This window comes from Mya arenaria, chromosome 3, assembly GCF_026914265.1.
Source record: "Mya arenaria isolate MELC-2E11 chromosome 3, ASM2691426v1".
In the NCBI taxonomy this organism is placed as follows: Eukaryota; Metazoa; Mollusca; class Bivalvia; order Myida; family Myidae; genus Mya; species Mya arenaria.
Genome location: NC_069124.1, coordinates 69,410,481 through 69,430,811, shown reverse-complemented (window position 1 = coordinate 69,430,811; position 20,331 = coordinate 69,410,481). Strand labels below are relative to the sequence as shown.

The window sequence follows — 20,331 nt, the reverse complement described above, 5'->3', positions numbered from 1 at the left end:
TATAGGTAGAAAGTATGTTTACTAAATAAATAATATAAGTTATAATACATAATACATAAATACATAATTAAGAACTCGAAAGAGTAATGGGGTTTTAAGCTTTCTTAACAGTTGAAATAATTCTACTCAAACTAATAAGTTTTTCGACATCGTTTTGAGACATAATTTTCTTACAAGATTTTATATTAACAGTTATTCTTATAAAAGGTAACAGTCTTTTTCTTTCAGTATTAAAGTGGATACATGTAAATATATAATGGAGTTCATCACCGATATCGTTAAGGTTACATAGGCTACATTTTCTATTTTGTCGTTCAATACCAAGCCATCTACCTTTTTGTACAGGCATATGGTTTATTAAGGGTCTAAATTATTTAAGTGGTTGAACATATATAAATGGTGAAGTACAATATATTCTCTGTGTTCTCAATTATGTGGTTGCAACATTAAGCAGACTCATTAACGTTGCTAGACCATGTCTGTAAATACTGAGCTTTTTAGTGCTTTCTCAACGAGATTAGCTAAAGCATTTCTAGAGCCAAAATTTTGATTTTATCATACATAGCTTAGTCCACATTCGTCATTGTGTAACTAACCATGAACATTGTTATTACAAATGGATTTTTATTGTTGTTTCTTTAAAAACAAATCCATATAAAATACAACGGATTAATTAAATTCATTTTTAATCAACTTGTATCAAAACAAAATAATTATTTTCGCAATAATAATGCTAAAAGATCCCCTCTAAGGTCACTATAAAGCATGATATGCGGAGTACTACTTGTAATATTTACTACATGTTTTATAAAATCAATATGTATTTTCTCAATCCTGTTAATATCTCCGTAACCCCATGTTTCACATGCGTATAACAAAATAGGTACTACAATAGTATCAGATATCTTTAGTTGGCAATCAATCAGAGGTTTCTTGTCTTATAATACGAACTCAACAAATCTTTTCGTGCATGTTTTGCTTTAGCAAAACGTCTATTCCTCGAAAATAAAACACATAATTTATGTATTTAAAAGTTTCAACCACTTCAAAAATATGGTTTTGGATAAGAATATTTCTATGTTGTCTAGGCCTGTCGCCAAATACTAAAACTTAAGTTTTACCTGCATTGATGTCAAGTTTCCATGTTTTACAATAAGCATGAAATGTTCTTAATCATTTAAAAACAATGAAAACAATACAATTGTGTCCTTGTCTAATAACTTGGTTGCATACATGAATTACCCGAAAGAGCTGTTCAGATCATTTGAGGACCACTTTAATTGATTTAATTGATTTGAAGAGGTCTCTTATTATTTGTGTCTATCATAGTATCATCATTGCTAGCAACAATTCAATTGTTGTTCTCACTAATTAAATTAAGTGCTCTTCAAATCAGTTCAATAGAACAGATAATTGATAAAGACGTGTACAAAGTACATCATCTTCTTAACCACATACATATTTTCTATGACAAGATAAACAATATATTTCATCACGCTGAATACGATTACGGTTATATTCACCCGTTTGGATTCTAAAAGGGTGAATAGAAAGTCTAAGTCTACAAAGGAATAGGCGTAAGCTTTTAGGTAATATGTCTTAATAATGCTGATAACCAAACGTGGTTTTAAATGCTTTATACAAAAACAAGAATGGACTATCAAGGGATCGATATCATTCTTAACCTAAACAATCAATATTTTTTAACTTACACAAAAAATGCTTTTCGCTTGGAACACTGGCATTGTTAAATACATATCCAAAGCCATACTCCTTAAATGCTTATTTACATTTAATTCCAAGTTATTCTTACCTATTACACAGTCTGATAATGAATACCAATAAATATTGCGTATTATAATAGTATCACTGTTTACAACATTAAGCCAATATTGCATGATTCTATGCACGTAAAGAGAATATCCGCATAGCTCACCATAAACATTTGCTGTACATGTATTTTTTCTAACATGACAAGTAAAGAAAGCAGCGTTTGATGTGTAGAAAGCTGCAATTCTAACAAATCCCTAGTCATCTATAATTAATTTGAAAAAACTCTTATTATATTTATTAGCTAGTTGAATCAAATTTTGAGAGCAACATTTGAAACAACACAATATGTAAAATTATTTTGAGATACCTCTAAATCAATTGAAGAGTATTTCAATCCAGTTGGTTTGAAATTATCATCAATTGAATTGTAGAGCTCTCCGAATTATTTGGAGCGATCTCTAGAGATGCTACCTTTATTTTAAACCGAATGGAGATCTCTTAATGAATTGAAGTGGTCAACAATTACTTAAAGGGCTCTTTCAGTTTATGTAAATAAATTTGACTTTTATTTCGTTTCCGTTCGTTAGTTGATGAATTCAGTCACACCAGGATAGATGATTTCATTTAATTGGAAATTATGTTCATGACGTCATTTCCTGTTTTCAATGAAGAAAGTCTATTTTTTACAAAATCAAGAGGAAATATCATGATTTCCTTTCATGATTTACTTGAAAATGAACTATTTTATTTGAATAAATCTTGATCATATTAAACAACAAAGAAAATAAACGTATGATTTGCTGGAATATTACCAATTAGGTAATTATTATTTCCAATTAAATTGTTGACGGGCGCGCGGAGTGGTATTGTTTATAAAACATGTGTAATGCAGAAATAATACGTGCTGGTTAATGTGAAAGCAAGTTATAGCATGTGATAAATCGTTATACTGTTGGTTTAAGAAAGTCAATAAAATAGTCTTAATTTCTTCAAACTACTGATAGTAACCCTTCGTTTCAATATGGAGCAAAAGTTAATGATAGTTACATGTGTTGAACAATTACGATTAAGATTATTTTTTTATATTGGAACGAGTAGCTTTTTGCGTAAGCATTTGAAAAAAAAACAGTGATAAAAGACTGATGACAAAAGATCAGATCGCAGATGTTCATATTTCCTCTCCAAAATTGATGTTTTATGCATTTTTCTTAAACCGTTAGTAACGGTTAAAGCCATAAAATATTAAATTTTGAATGGAAATACGAAAACCTGGGATCTGATTTTTTGTCAACAGTATTTCATCATTGGTTTGTAGATATTTACGCAAAAAAATGCTAATTCCAATACAAAAAATAAAAAAAAGTTGGGAAAACGGTAAATCTGTGAGAGTGCAGCTTTAAATGTTAAAATAGATAAGACAATGGAAAGTAACACCAGTATTGATATTGTTTCCGATCATCAACATTCACGCCATAATGTGTATCTTGACGAGTTGCATTCGCAGTGCGCAGTGATCGCTGTCACGATGTCTTTCAAACACCGAAACTACAGCTCATGTTTCAAGTTGTTCAACGGAAATTTATTGTCGCTCACTCATATCGTCTGAATGTTACATTTAACTTCCGTAAGGTTTGGCTCTTTGAACAATTGACACTTGCAATTCCACAAAAACTGCGTATCTGTCATTTTATTTAATGTGGTTTAAGCAGTAAAAATAGTCAAAGTAATAAAAAAAAACTATATTGCTTCGAAACTGAAGAATAGAGTTAGTTAATACAAATAGTGATGCAAACAATACTATTAGTAAACTAGCTGTCAGAGTACATGAAACAATGGAAAGTAACGCCAGTGCTGAGAAGGTTCCCCTAAACGGTTACGATATTCCCGTGTACGGAATTAACAACGGAACATTTCTAGCCATCCACATTCCCGCCATACTGTGTATTGTTACTAGTTTCACGTGCGCGGTAGCCGCCGTCGTGCTGTCGTTCAAACACCGGAACTACCACTCGTTCTTCTCGCTTTGGTCCAAGAGTGAGAGGTTCGTGGTTTACCTGGCGATGTGTGACGGCCTCTTCAACGTGGCACACTTCACCGACCACCTTCACATCGTGATCGTCCGTAATCATGTCTACCCCAAGGAGCTGTGTGAGTTCTATGGCTTCAACCTCGCCTTGTTCATAACGGCCCAGAATCTCATGGTGAACGTGGTGGCTGTCAACGCTTTTATGCTCATGTACTTTGATCGCAGCATCAACTTCGGGCGCTATGATTGGAGGCTGCTAGCGTGGACATTCGGCGCTCCGTTTCTGGGAGCAACCATTGCCGGTATATTAGGCCAGCTCGGAACCAACGGATCATTGTAAGTTCTCATAGTTTAACTCACAAATCAAATCGGAAATAAAGTTTGGTCGTTTTAGGATGAATTAGGATTTATTTTGGCCCGAGGTTACAGGGTTTGTATAACAATCGATATCCGGAAGATAAGATTCCCTCCCACCTCAGATAAGTAGATCCAATAATTTAACCATGCTAGATATTCTTATCTTGCCCACGGGCGAAGATAAAATGCCCGTATGGAACTCCTTTTACCACATTGTAATTACCTCCCTCGTTGAAGACTGTCGTCAGTAGCATCAAAGAAATCTTGTCTTATGGTAATATTTAGAACGCTAATTAATTATTTCTCGCTTCAAATGTCACCATAAAACAGTTTTCGCGCATCATTTAAGAAATAATGCTTCATTCGCCTTAGAACTATTTTAAAAGACCGATTTGACTATTAACATTAACCGGACCACTGCGCGTATATCCATGACAGCCACCTGTTATCGCATATCCATACGCAATTATTTTCACTAAGCAAAAAAGAGTTCCAGCAAAAAATACATTTTTACTTAATTTTGTTTAACTGAGGTGGGAGAAAAAGCATATACCATAGCCGCTCGTAATAAGATAGGTTCATCCCGACCCTCGCGCAGGGTGTTTTGCGGAAACTCGGTAAACCTCGTTTCCGCAAAACACCCTACGCTCGGGTCGGAATGAACCTATCTTACACTCTCGGCCATGGAAGATACTTATAATATATTACAAATATCATGACGCGCATTCGGCTCTATAATCTCCATGTTTTTCTCGACATTTATTTCAACCTCTTATGTAGCGGACAAACATTTTTTGAAGGAAAACCTGCGAGAAGCCTGATGTTTACAAGGGTGAGAAGCGAAATTGTATCCATCTCAGATGCCCGAACGTGCATAAACTGTTATCAGCCGCACATTTAAAACTAACTTTTAAAATCAAGTGTAGTTACTTCCCCTTGATAAAAACTATCAATACCTCACTTTTGCACCAGTAAATTTTGCCCACACTTATGATTTGTTATTACAATAAAGGTTGCATATCTTTAAAGAAAGATATTTTCGAAAATGAACATTCTAACCGTTTATAAAAAATAATAAATGTTTTCTTGAAACTTAATGTTCGAACATTTGCTTTTGTACAAAGTATTACAACGGAAACAACTGCTCGAACTAAAATTCGATGTTATATCATCTATCTAAAATCTTTTTACCTGTATGACTTTGTAATACGAACTTCACGTAAAATTCACACACCAATTCACTAATAAACTTAAACACCGCACAAAGTCACAAAATATGCAGATGGCAACCAGTGTAGTCGGGCCATGTATTCATGCCCATTTCAATTAAAAAGAAAAATTCGTGCATTAACTGTTATGATTTGTAACATAAATGCATTAATAATAGTTTATTGATGAATGTTTATAAGATGTTGGCACTGAAGCACGGCGTATAAACGACAGTCTACGTCATCGCAATCGTAACAACTCGGCCATCTCCGGCAAGCTTCGAGATAGCCATATCTTGATACTAGGCGAGGAGTTCCGATTGTACGTCATCGGCGATCAAAACTTCACGTGAAGGGCATTCCAAAATCATTGGTTTTTAAAAACATAAATTAAAATACCAAAATATCTCCGAAAATAAGCATAAACCAACACAGAAAAATTGTTGATTTCAGTGTAAGATCGGATATTTTCACTCGTGATCATAGAAAAACTATATTTTAACGGGGACCAATAATAAACTTAACGAGTGGCTAAATTTGATTTGATTTTTTAAATTTGATTTTTTTAGCTCACCTTAGCCGTTGGCTTCAATTGTCACGAAACTTGGTCAGGATGTTTGTCCCAGTAATTACTCGGATGAGTTCGAATATGGGTCATCTTGGATGAAAAACTAGGTCACATGACCCCAAATATGGAAAAACCTTGTTAACACTGTAGAGGTAACATTTTCAGCCCAAATATCCTGGAAATTTGTCAGAAAGGTTGTTTTGATAATTTCTAGCTTAAGTTCGAATATGGGTCATCTGGGGTAAAAAAAACTAGGTCACAGAGCCCAAATATGGAAAAACGTTGTTAACACTCCAGAAATAACATTTGTTTCGTTGATTTCTAGCTCAAATTCGAATATGCATGGGTCATCTGGGGTCAAAAACTGGGTCACAGAGACCAAATATGGAAAAACCTTGTTAACACTCTAGAGGTAACATTTTTAGCCCAATTATCCTAGAAATTTGTCAGAAATGTGTTTTCGTTGATTTCTAGCTGCTCAAGTTCGAATATTGGTCTTCTTGTTTGTGACAAATTAAGTGACTCCAACTTAAATAGTGTAAGAATCATGGCCCTTTGTAACTTTTTAAACAAATACATATTTTTCATGTTTTTATACGCCTGTTTAAATATAAGACATAGTCTAGTTTCACTTGTGGCATACGGGCTTCCAGGCTAGCCAAAGCTTTGTAGACACTTGCGAGTTATTGCCCATTTATTACAGAAAAGTCCAGAGCATCTTTTATAAGTTTATTCAGGTGAGCGATATAGGGTCATCTTGACCCTCTTGTTTCTTTTATTTTTACCTGGTATTAGATGACTGAAAACTATATACATGTATTCCAAATATATAACCTGTGCGACCGAACTTATTTGTGGCTGCATTCTTCATCCAGTGGTGGGCCATGGCGCTATACGGCATATGGGGACTCGCCACCGACGACGTGCCGCAGCCGATCTTCCACTTGGTCACCACGTTCTCTAACATCGGCGGCATTCTCAACCTATGTGTGTTTCTCATCATCCACAGGCGGCAGTACGCCAAGGGAGAGTACATCTCCACCGAACGATCCATGGGTTCCCACCGCAGTCATAGTCATGGTCATTCCCACGACGTGCCCAAGAACCACCATATTATCCTGCATCCTCATGATTAATCAGAAGCTGACCGTTTGAAGTCACGAAACACGCACTTTTCGCAATTTAATGTTTTGTTGTATAATTATTATACTCATAAGAAATTCAGGAACAGTCAGCATAAGTTAACTGCCACCAGTTGTAAAATGTTACAATGTCGACAGTTAATTCCATTTTCGAAATGTAATTATAAGCATGAAAATGAGTTCAGATAGCAGGTTGTCTTACAGTCGAACCCCGTTGGCTCGAACTCCTAGGGACCGGCGAAAATACTTCGAGCCTCGGAAAATTCGAGGCAAGCGGGAATATATTCAATGTAAAGAAATCCGTATTTACATCCAGTTCGAGCCTACGAAGAATTCGAGCCAAGCGAGTTCGAGCCATCGGGGTTTGACTGTATTTACTTTAAAAGAATGAAGCTTATGCAAAAAAAAATCAATTTTCTTAAAGCGTAAATAATGTTTTCAGCCATAAAACATTACATTTCAAAAGTAAATATGAAAATTGCGATCTGATCTTTTGTCAGCATTCTCAAATCACTTGTTTCCAGACATTACGCAAAAAGTGGCTCATTCAAAGACAAAAAATAAAACAGTTCCTAAAACGGCCAATCTGCCAATCTATGAGACAATCTATGAGAGTTCAGCGTAAAAGTATAGAATTGAATTGAAGATTTAATTATCAAAATACATTACGAAAAAAAATGTATTATTCATTTCACAAATGACATAATACTAACAGTAGTCAGTAATGTCATAGAAATCAACTGTCTGAAAGGGGAAATAAATCAACATTCAAAATCTGCATTCGTGTTAATTCGATTTAAAATGACACTGTCGGTCCACGTTATGGGAAATCTCAGCCTTATTAGTTGAGTCAGACAGTGCGGTATGGTTAATCAAAGAATGTTGAAGTACATGTAGATGAACATGAACTGTATAACTTTTTTAAAGACAACGACTCTGCGGGTTGATGTGGATCTTAACACAGGTGGCACACAAAAACCATTGTTAATTGGAGTTGTACAATACAGGTGGGGTAAAACAGCCTGAACACTATAGGCCTATTACTAGCTGTTTTGGTAAATCGTATGACATTCACGTGAAACATGACATGTCGTGGATGTCAACAGTGACGGGATAGTCTCAGGACAATCGCACGTCATTCACGTGCAACATGACATGTCGTGGATGCCAGCAGTGATGGGACAATCGCACGTCATTCACGTGAAACATGACATGTCGTGGATACAGCAGTGATTGGACAATCGCACGTCATTCACATGAAACATGACATGTCGTGGATGCCAGCAGTGATGGGACAATCGCACGTCATTCACATGAAACATGACATGTCGTGGATGCCAGCAGTGATGGGAAAATCGAACGTCATTCACATGAAACATGACATGTCGTGGATGCCAGCAGTGATGGCAAAATCGCACGTCATTCACATGAAACATGACAAGTTGTGGATGCCAGCAGTGATTGGACAATCGCACGTCATTCACATGAAACATGACAAGTTGTGGATGCCAGCAGTGATTGGACAATCGCACGTCATTCACGTGCAACATGACATGTCGTGGATGCCAGCAGTGATGGGACAATCGTATGACATTCACATGAAATATGACATGTTGTGGATGCCAGCAGTGATGGGACAATCGTATGTCATTCACATGAAATATGACATGTCGTGGATGCCAGCAGTGATTGGACAATCGTATGACATTCACATGAAATATGACATGTTGTGGATGCCAGCAGTGATGGGACAATCGTATGACATTCACATGAAACATGACATGTCGTGGATGCCAGTAGTGATTGGACAATCGTATTTCATTCACATGAAACATGACATGTCGTGGATGCCAGCAGTGATGGGACAATCGCACGACATTCACGTGAAACATGACATGTCGTGGATGCCGGTAGTGATGGGACAATCGAACGTCATTCACATGAAATATGACAAGTTGTGGATGCCAGCAGTGATGGGACAATCGCACGACATTCACGTGAAACATGACAAGTTGTGGATGCCAGCAATGATGGGACAATCGCAAGTCATTCACATGAAGCATGACATGTCGTGGATGCCAGCAGTGATGGGGAAATCGCACGACATTCACATGAAACATGACATGTCGTGGATGCCAGCAGTGATTGGACAATCGCACGTCATTCACGTGAAACATGACATGTCGTGGATGCCAGCAGTGATTGGACAATCTACGTCATTCACGTGAAACATGACATGTCGTGGATGCCAGCAGTGATGGGAAAATCGCACGACATTCACATGAAACATGACATGTCGTGGATGCCAGCAGTGATTGGACAATCGTACGTCATTCACGTGAAAAATGACATGTCGTGGATGCCAGCAGTGATGGGACAATCGTACGTCATTCACATGCAAGATGACATGTCGTGGATGCCAGCAGTGATTGGACAATCGTACGTCATTCACATGAAACATGACATGTCGTGGATGCCAGCAGTGATGGGACAATCGTACGTCATTCACATGAAACATGACATGTCGTGGATGCCAGCAGTGATTGGACAATCGCTCGTCATTCACATGAAACATGGCATGTCGTCGATGCCAGCAGTGATGGGACAATCGGACGTCATTCACATGAAACATGACATGTCGTGGATGCCAGTAGTGATGGGACAATCGCTCGTCATTCACATGAAACATGACATGTCGTGGATGCCAGCAGTGATTGGACAATCGCACGTCATTCACGTGAAACATGACATGTCGTGGATGCCAGCAGTGATTGGACAATCGCTCGTCATTCACGTGAAACATGACATGTCGTGGATGCCAGCAGTAATGGGACAATCGTACGTCATTCACGTGAAACATGACATGTCGTGGATGCCAGTAGTGATGGGACAATGGCAAGTCATTCACATGAAACATGTCATGTCGTGGATGCCAGCAGTGATGGGACAATCGTACGTCATTCACATGAAACATGACAAGTTGTGGATGCCAGCCGTGATGGGACAATCGCACGTCATTCACATGAAACATGACAAGTTGTGGATACAGCAGTGATTGGACAATCGCACGTCATTCTCATGAAACATGACAAGTTGTGGATGCCAGCAGTGATTGGACAATCGCACGTCATTCACATGAAACATGACATGTCGTGGATGCCAGCAGTGATGGGACAATCGTACGTCATTCACATGAAACATGACATGTCGTGGATGCCAGCAGTGATGGGACAATCAGCAGTGATTGGACAATCGCACGTCATTCACATGAAAAATGACATGTCGTGGATGCCAGCAGTGATGGGACAATCGTACGTCATTCACGTGAAACATGACATATCGTGGATGCCAGCAGTGATGGGACAATCGCACGTCATTCACGTGAAACATGACATGTCGTGGATGCCAGCAGTGATGGGACAATCAGCAGTGATTGGACAATCGTACGTCATTCACATGAAACATGACATGTCGTGGATGCCAGCAGTGATGGGACAATCGTACGTCATTCACGTGAAACATGACATGTCGTGGATGCCAGCAGTGATTGGACAATCGCACGTCATTCACGTGAAACATGACATCTCATGGATGCCAGCAGTGATGGGACAATCAGCAGTGATTGGACAATCGTACGTCATTCACATGAAACATGACATGTCGTGGATGCCAGCAGTGATTGGACAATCGCACGTCATTTTCGTGAAACATGACATGTCGTGGATGCCAGCAGTGATGGGACAATCGTACGTCATTCACGTGCAACATGACACGTCGTGGATGCCAGCAGTGATGGGACAATCGTACGTCATTCACATGCAACATGACATGTCGTGGATGCCAGCAGTGATTGGACAATCGTACGTCATTCACATGAAACATGACATGTCGTGGATGCCAGCAGTGATGGGACAATCGTACGTCATTCACATGAAACATGACATGTCGTGGATGCCAGCAGTGATTGGACAATCGTACGTCATTCACATGAAACATGACATGTCGTGGATGCCAGCAGTGATTGGACAATCGCTCGTCATTCACATGAAACATGACATGTCGTCGATGCCAGCAGTGATGGGACAATCGTACGTCATTCACATGAAACATGACATGTCGTGGATGCCAGTAGTGATGGGACAATCGCTAGTCATTCACATGAAACATGACATGTCGTGGATGCCAGCAGTGATTGGACAATCGCTCGTCATTCACGTGAAACATGACATGTCGTGGATGCCAGCAGTGATTGGACAATCGCTCGTCAATCACATGAAACATGACATGTCGTGGATGCCAGCAGTGATGGGAAAATCTCAGGACAATCGCACGTCGTTCACGCCAACAGTGATGGGATAATCTCAGGACAATCTTACGTCATTCACATGAAACATGACATGTCGTGGATGCCAGCAGTGATGGGAAAATCGCTCGTCATTCACATGAAACATGACATGTCGTGGATGCCAGTAGTGATTGGACAATCGCACGTCATTCACATGAAACATGACAAGTTGTGGATGCCAGCAGTGATTGGACAATCGCTCGTCATTCACGTGCAACATGACAAGTTGTGGATGCCAGCAGTGATTGGACAATCGCTCGTCATTCACATGAAACATGACAAGTTGTGGATGCCAGCAGTGATTGGACAATCGCACGTCATTCACGTGCAACATGACAAGTTGTGGATGCCAGCAGTGATTGGACAATCGCTCGTCATTCACATGAAACATGACAAGTTGTGGATGCCAGCAGTGATGGGACAATCGCACGACATTCACATGAAACATGACATGTCGTGGATGCCAGTAGTGATGGGACAATCGCTAGTCATTCACATGAAACATGACATGTCGTGGATGCCAGCAGTGATTGGACAATCGCTCGTCATTCACGTGAAACATGACATGTCGTGGATGCCAGCAGTGATGGGAAAATCGTACGTCATTCACATGAAACATGACATAACGTGGATGCCAGCAGTGATGGGACAATCGCACGTCATATACATGAAACATGACATGTCGTGGATGCCAGCAGTGATTGGACAGTCTCAGGACAATCGCACGTCATTCACATGAAACATGACATGTCGTGGATGCCAACAGTGATGGGACAGTCTCAGGACAATCGCACGTCATTTATGGGATTATCCTGAATGTTTTGAGATCGCTCGAAATTCGTACAAAATCACCTAATTCGTGCGAGGTACGAAATTTGCAGGGTATTCTTAAGCAGGACAATCTCCTACGTTAATCGTTTTCTACAGACCTGCCACATAACCACTTTGTCTGATCCTGTCGTGAAAGCAGCTAGAATTCCATTTGACTACTTCTGCAATAGTGTTCATGTTATACAAATTTTAACAACAACAGAAAAATGTGTTTTTCGTACAAAACAAATATCTAGGTTGTCATTGTGACCGAGACGTAAGGTAGCGATATGGGTACGTATAAACTTGCTTAATAACGAGACCTTTGCGTCATCTAAACCTGAAAAAACAACCATAGCTTACAACTAACTTAAGCACAACATTCGATTTTGAATGTCCAATGTCGTGCTAGCACGACTTTCACTTTTGAATGTCCAATGTCCAATGTCGTGCCAGCACAACATTCGATTTTGAATGTCCAATGTCCAATATCGTGCTAGCACGACTTTCACTTTTGAATGTCCAATGTCCAATGTCGTGCCAGCACAACATTCGATTTTGAATGTCCAATGTCCAATGTCGTATGTTTAGCTAACTTCACACAGCTTAACTAAGCTAAGTTTCGAGTTAGTAGGCAATTAATAAGCTAAGTTTCGAGTTAGTAGGCAACTAACTAAGCTAAGCTTCCAGTTAGAACCACAGTCACAAGATGAAATGAGTGTACTAGGACCATTGTATAGTTAGCAGGCTACAAACTGACATATTTGCACCATGTCATTAGTTGCAATGAGTCTCGTGTTTAAGACCATCTAGCTGTATCAAGCAAATGTCGTATATACTTGCACCTTGTTTAGCTCCCCAGAATTTCTGTTTATTGATACAAGGAAGTGCAGTCGTTTATGTAAATGAAGAATCGTTAAAATATTATTTAAATCATATGCAATATTGTCCAGCAAATGATCGATTTTTGTACGAACATATTGGCAATTGTGTAGTGTAAAGCTCCCTATCAACTGTATCAACTGTCAAATGCGGATCATGTTAAACCGAACTGGAATTACAATGTTAAACGCGCTTATACATTTCAAAAAGACGCAAGATACAAACGGGATTTGATGGTAGATCACATAATGTTGATTGTGCGCAGAATAAAAATGCGAAACAAAGTTTTATTAGTGAACAAAACAAGATATTAATACCTTTTTATGACGACCATGAAAAACAGCTGGCTAGAAACAAATGTAAATCGAATGGCAACTCTGTGAAGTAAACTACATGTAGCCAATGGTATCCGGCTGTTATTATAGATGTGTCCAAATCCAAATACGCTGATATGGTCATTAACAGACGTAAGCAATATGAAAATGATAAGATGGAAAATGTAACCCCGCATTGCGGAATGGAAGGAGACATGGGCCGGTATTCATAACATCTTGATTCATTTCCTATCTTAAGTCATGTGCCTTAGCCTTAAGTATCAGACTTATCATATGATGTAATTATTTAAAAATATTTGAAACACTTTATCGACATTGATTTTTTTTTAAATAAATTAATACATTTATTTCAAAAACACTTAAAATTTGACAGTGAAAACACAAATTCTACGGTGGTTAGGAGCTGAGAAGCTAAGTTGTTATTGTGTGTGTGTGTGTGTGTGTGTGTGTGTGCGTGTGCGTGTGTGCGTGTGTGTGTGCGTGCGTGCGTGCGTGCGTGTGTGTGTGTGTTCTTTCAGAAGGCCACATTGTAAATAAGACGTGTATTATGTTTGTTTATAATATGATGCCTATGTCTTAATGTGTTACCTTCTTTAAATAAAGTTATTATTTTTGTTATTATTATTATATACCAAATGGCTGCAATATTGTGATCATTATACCCATTCATGAAGAAGAAAAGGTTTTAACTAATCCTAAAAGTAATGGAACAATAAAGTTACTTCTGGTATTGTACAAACTGTTTGAAAAACTTATTCATACAGAGTGGTGCAAAATACATTAAAAGTCGTTTCCAAAACACCAGCAAAACACGATAAGCCCATGTGTTCAGTAACCACAGCGGGTAATCTGTAGGAGTGATAGGCTCGAACATACATCCCAGGTCTACGCGGCATTTCTGGACACAGCCGACGCGTTTGACAACGTACACCACGGTGTCCTGTTCATTCGATTGCAAGGACTCGGTATAGGTGGCAAATTGATTAAATTCTAGTTGATTCATACACGAATGTAGGAGCTGTTTTTTGTAAAAGATGTACACAGGCCCCCAATTTGTCGAAACTTCTTCAGCTTAGCACACTTAAGTAGCTTATTTCAATAAGCCAAAATACATACTTAAATTGAATTTTGATAATTGAAAAATGGTCTATTGTGATTATCATAAAGATAATTCCTATCTTAAGTATAAAAACTCTTATTAAAGAAGTAAATAATACGCAAATTATTGAAACATAAAAATAGTAAGCTTATCTTATTCCTGTTATAAGGGACTTAAGTAGTTTCGAGAAATTGGGGCCAAGGCCCTTGCCAATGTGGAATAATGACAACGTTGAGTTATCTACTCTTTATCAGCGATCTATTGGATGAACTTGAACACTCACATTATGGTCTAATTGCTGGTCCTTGTAAATTTGGAACCCTACCCTTACGGACGATCTGACGAAACTATGCCAATCAACGAAATCCTTGGAAGCCTAGCTTAAATTCCCAACCTCTTACGCAAAAAATAAGGCTACGAATTAAACATATACATATGCAAGTGTTTTTGTTTAGCGAAGATCCAACGAACCCAACATCTGTAAATTCTATGACAGCTCTCTCAATTGAATCGATACTAATCTTATACGCAAAGAACGACCAATGACTTGCATTTCTCCGAAATAAACTGTGTCACTGAAAGGGTGCAAGAATTAAGCCCTGGCCTATCCTTTTACATACAGATACTGTAGTGCACTCGAGACGTTTCAATGGAGATTGATCAACTCAATTTAAACACAAAGCGTCTTTCAAAGTGATACATCGACAATTTTCATTATGCTACTGATATATCACCACTGGGTTATAAGTATCTGCCATTGTAAGATAGGTTCATCCAAACCCGAGCGTAGGGTTCGGATCATGGACCTATCTTACACGAACGGCCACAAGTAGATGTTTTAAAAAACACCTCAGTTAAACAAAATATAGTAAAAATTTATTGCTTACATACCTTTATACATGTCGTTTTTAGTTAAACATGTTTTGTATTTTGTTTATATCGTATGTTCGATATATCGAAAAAAAATTCAGATGTCCCAACGACTTCGACATAACGAGTTTTGACTGCATAAACGAGTTAATCATGTGCTAAAATATATAAATGTATATATATATATATATATATATATATATATATATATATATATATATATATATATATATATATGTGTGTGTGTGTGTGTGTGTGTGTGTGTGTGTGTGTGTGTGTGTGTGTGTATTTAAATGTTGACGTATTAAACTTTTTTTGTTTTGTTCTACATGTTTTTGCACCACATCACTCACTTGGTGTACTGTTATGCGAATACGTATGAGTGTGTATGTATATATATGTTACAGTGGAAATGAATACATATGAGGTGAGCAGAATGTACGTATGAGAGTGAAATAGCGATACCTTATTGTGTAACTACAACTCGACCTTAAGAGATAACCTCAGCAACTTTAAAACGCAAGTTTCGAGTAAGTAGGAAGTACAATGACAAAATTAAATGAGAAACTGATAAAAACACATACCATTCTACATTTGAAAATAATTTTACACCACACTTGGTTTTCGTTTTGGCACAGGATCTTCCCGGTAGGCTGTAAGAAATACGGAGAGCTAATTGCATACTTAGATTAACTAGGAATTATGATGCACTAATAAAAAAAATATGAATAAAAAAACGTGTACAAAATGGACTACTTATAATACTTTGGGCTTAAGTGTTGACGTTCAATGTGTAAAGTGTTTGATATTAACACCTCAAATTATCTTAAGTTTTTATGTGGCAGCATATTTAAAAGAAACTTTTTATAATTACTGACCACAGAGAGGGAAATGTATAAACAAAAGTATTGACGCAAACATTTTCAGGATATTATATACTATATGTCAGAATAGATTAGACAATGGAGAATAACACCAGTGATGAGGAGTCGTTCAAAGATGGCTACGATATTCCCGTGTACGGACTTAACAACGGAACGTTTCTGGCCATCCACATTCCCGCCATACTGTGTATCGTGACGAGTTTCACGTGTGCAGTGACCTCTGTCGTGCTGTCATTCAGGCACCGGAACTACAAGTCGTTTTTCAGGCAGTGGTCCAAGAGTGAGAGGTTCGTTGTTTACCTGGCGGTTTGTGACAGCCTCTTCAACGTGTCACATTTCGCCGACCACCTTCACATCGTGATCGTCCGAAACCATGTTTATCCAAAGGAGTTGTGTGAGTTCTATGGCTTCAACCTCGCCTTGTTCATAACGGCCCAGAATCTCATGGTGAACGTGGTGGCCGTCAACGCTTTTATGCTCATGTACTTTGACCGGGACATCAACTTCGGGCGCTATGACTGGCGGCTGCTCACGTGGATGTTCGGCGCTCCGTTTCTGGGAGCAACCATTGCCGGTATATTCGGCCAGCTCGGAACCAACGGATCATTGTAAGTTACCATCAAACTTTACTTACCATTCAAATGAATTATATGTAATTGGTCGAAAATGATAACTGAAATGAATACATACAAAATATACAAGCTATGCTATGTAACAATTATTACAGTTGCTACTTTGACGGGATCAAGGGCCGGATAACAAACACGTTTTTCACGACGGTACCTCTGTTGATCGTTCTTGTCATGAACATCGTGCTCTACATCCTCACATGGAATCAGATCCGGAAGCAGTGTAACGATATCAAGGTGTCACTTGGCCCCATGCCCGCCTCCATGCGGGCGTCCCACCGCGCTGCCCGCGCCATGTCACTATTTGTGGCTGCGTTCTTCATCCAGTGGTGGGCCATGGCGCTATACGGCATATGGGGACTCGGTACAGACGACGTGCCGCAGCCTATCTTCCATTTTGTTACCACGTTCTCTAACATTGGCGGTTTCCTCAACCTGGCAGTATTCCTCATCATCCGCCGGTGGAAGGACGTCAATAGAGGATAACCACTCCACGGAGCAGTTCAAGGGTTTCAGCACATTTATCATCATTCCCGGGACGTGTCAATTGCGCCACGGTGGTCGAGAATTACGCGATAGAACGAACTGTTCAGGAAAACCTCTACGCCGTCTCGCATGATCATCACTGACCCAGGTGCGAGGGTGCTTCGTCTGAAGATACGTTATGTAAGTTTCATAACGTAGCATCAGACGAACCACCCCTAATGTGCTATGTATAGACAGAGTAGTTAAGAAATACTGTTTCAACCACTGTGCGTCAAATGAGTTAGTTGCAACAGCGTGTATCTTCAAATATATATATATTTTGTTTACTTGTAATGCGAGAATACAAGGATCTATAATACTGAAATTAATAAATCATTTTATTTTCAGATTGTATTGGTTTTTTTTTTAGAATTACGTCTGAACTGAGCGTTATTATGTCTGGAAACATTCCCGGGGTTGTGTCTGTCATACGGATAATATTATGTTGGAAAATATTTTTACCATATTCATTGGTGTGCGTCAGTCCATTAACCTAGGAAGTATCTGTTTTGTCATTCTCATTGAAGTAGGGAATATGTGCATCTTTATTTTCATGTATAATATCATGATATCAGCAGTAGTGCATGGTGTTAAAATGAATCAGAATAATCGTTCTAAATTCAAATAATTCAATGTGTTTTTTGCTTGTTTTAAAAATTGTTAAAGGGGCATATCTCATAATTCAACAATGAAGCCAGTGTCTGTCAAGTACAATCTTCCAAAATACATAGAAACGCTGCAATGCGACAAAACACGGCAATCAAAAGATTTGGCAATATAAAGGCGCGCTTACAGATTTTATGTTCGTAATATAATCTTTCTTTAAGTTATGAACAAATTATTAAATAACTGTAATCAATTGAGCTCTTATTTAAATGTTTTGTTAAGCCTGTTGTTTACAGTTTCATCATTTCATATCATCTCTACATATTAACAAGATTCATCCCTTCACATAATCTCCACATACCAAGTTTCATCACTTCACATCATCTCCACATACCAAGATTCATCACTTCACATCATCCCCACACATACCAAGTTTCATCACGTCACGTCATCTCCACATACCAAGTTTCATCACTTCACGTCATCTCTACATACCAAGTTTCATCACTTCACATCATCTCCACATACCAAGATTCATCACTTCACATCATCCCCACACATACCAAGTTTCATCACGTCACGTCATCTCCACATACTAAGTTTCATCACTTCACGTCATCTCTACATACCAAGTTTCATCACTTCACATCATCTCCACATACCAAGATTCATCACTTCACATCATCCCCACACATACCAAGTTTCATCACGTCACGTCATCTCCACATACCAAGTTTCATCACTTAACATCATCTCCACATACCAAGTTTCATCACTTCACATCATCTCCACATACCAAGTTTCATCACTTCACGTCATCTCCACATAACAAGTTTCATCACTTCACGTCATCTCTACATACCAAGTTTCATCACTTCACGTCATCTTTACCTACCAAGTTTCATCACTTCACGTCATCTCTACATACCAAGTTTCATCACTTCACGTCATCTCTACATACCTAGTTTCATCACTTCACGTCACTTCCACATACCAAGTTTCATCACTTCACGTCATCTCCACATACCAAGTTTCATCACTTCACGTCATCTCTACATACCAAGTTTCATCACTTCACGTCATCTCCACATACAATGTTTCATCACTTCACGTCATCTCTACATACCAAGTTTCACCACTTCACGTCATCTCTACATACCAAGTTTCATCACTTCACGTCATCTCCACATACCAAGTTTCACCACTTCACGTCATCTCCGCATACCAAGTTTCATCACTTCACATCATCTCTACATACCAAGTTTCATCACTTCACATCATCTCTACATACCAAGTTTCATCACTTCACGTCATCTCCACATACCAAGTTTCATCACTTCACGTCATCTCCACATACCAAGTTTCATCACTTCACATCATCTCCACATACCAAGTTTCATCACTTCACATCATCTCCACATACCAAGTTTCATAATCTCCACATACCAAGTTTCATCACTTCACATCATCTACACATACCAAGTTTCATCACTTCACATCATCTCCACATACCAAGTCTCATCACTTCACGTCATCTCCACATACCAAGTTTCATCATCTCCACATACCAGGTTTCATCATCTCCACATACCAAGTTTCATCACTTCACATCATCTCCACATACCAAGTTTCATCACTTCACGTCATCTCCACATACCAAGTTTCATCACTTCACATACCAAGTTTCATCACTTCACATCATCTCCACATACCGAGTTTCATCACTTCACGTCATCTCCACATACCAAGTTTCATCACTTCACATCATCTCCACATACCAAGTTTCATCACTTCACATCATCTCCACATACCAAGTTTCATCATTTCACGTCATCTCTACATACCAAGTTTCATCACTTCACATCATCTCCACATACCAAGTTTCATCATTTCACGTCATCTCCACATACCAAGTTTCATCACTTCAAGTCATCTCCACATACCAAGTTTCATCACTTCACATCATCTCTACATACCAAGTTTCATCATCTCCACATCATCTCTACATACCAAGTTTCATCATCTTCACATCATCTCTACATACCAAGTTTCATCACTTCACGTCATCTCCACATACCAAGTTTCATCACTTCACGCCATCTCCACATACCAAGTTTCATCACTTCACATCATCTCTACATACCAAGTTTCATCATCTCCACATAGCAAGTTTCATCATCTCCACATACCAAGTTTCATCATCTCCACATCATCTCCACATACGAAGTTTCATCATCTCCACATACCGAGTTTCATCACTTCACATTATCTC

General features: G+C 38.6%; 2 protein-coding genes across 2 annotated transcripts; both read left to right on the top strand.

Moving 5' to 3' along the window:
- The first annotated feature begins 3,605 nt into the window (after positions 1 to 3,605).
- LOC128229193 (uncharacterized) lies at positions 3,606 to 7,346 on the top strand. Its single transcript, XM_052940933.1, has 2 exons — positions 3,606 to 4,135; positions 6,942 to 7,346. Exons 1-2 carry the CDS (start codon positions 3,606 to 3,608, stop codon positions 7,066 to 7,068), a joined length of 657 nt encoding a protein of 218 aa, XP_052796893.1. The 3' UTR covers positions 7,069 to 7,346.
- Positions 7,347 to 15,991: 8,645 nt separating this feature from the next.
- On the top strand, positions 15,992 to 17,747 carry LOC128229096 (uncharacterized). Its single transcript, XM_052940760.1, has 2 exons — positions 15,992 to 16,907; positions 17,027 to 17,747. Exons 1-2 carry the CDS (start codon positions 16,378 to 16,380, stop codon positions 17,412 to 17,414), a joined length of 918 nt encoding a protein of 305 aa, XP_052796720.1. The 5' UTR covers positions 15,992 to 16,377; the 3' UTR covers positions 17,415 to 17,747.
- Positions 17,748 to 20,331: the final 2,584 nt, after the last annotated feature.

What these genes read in the sequence shown, in the direction of transcription:
- LOC128229096 (XM_052940760.1), top strand. Translation starts at nt 16,378, where the DNA reads ATGGAGAATAACACCAGTGATGAGGAGTCGTTCAAAGATGGCTACGAT. An exon ending in CTCGGAACCAACGGATCATT is followed by an intron (nt 16,908 to 17,026) that starts GTAAGTTACCAT and finishes CAATTATTACAG; the next exon opens with TTGCTACTTTGACGGGATCA.
- LOC128229193 (XM_052940933.1), top strand. Translation starts at nt 3,606, where the DNA reads ATGGAAAGTAACGCCAGTGCTGAGAAGGTTCCCCTAAACGGTTACGAT. An exon ending in CTCGGAACCAACGGATCATT is followed by an intron (nt 4,136 to 6,941) that starts GTAAGTTCTCAT and finishes CATCATCCACAG; the next exon opens with GCGGCAGTACGCCAAGGGAG.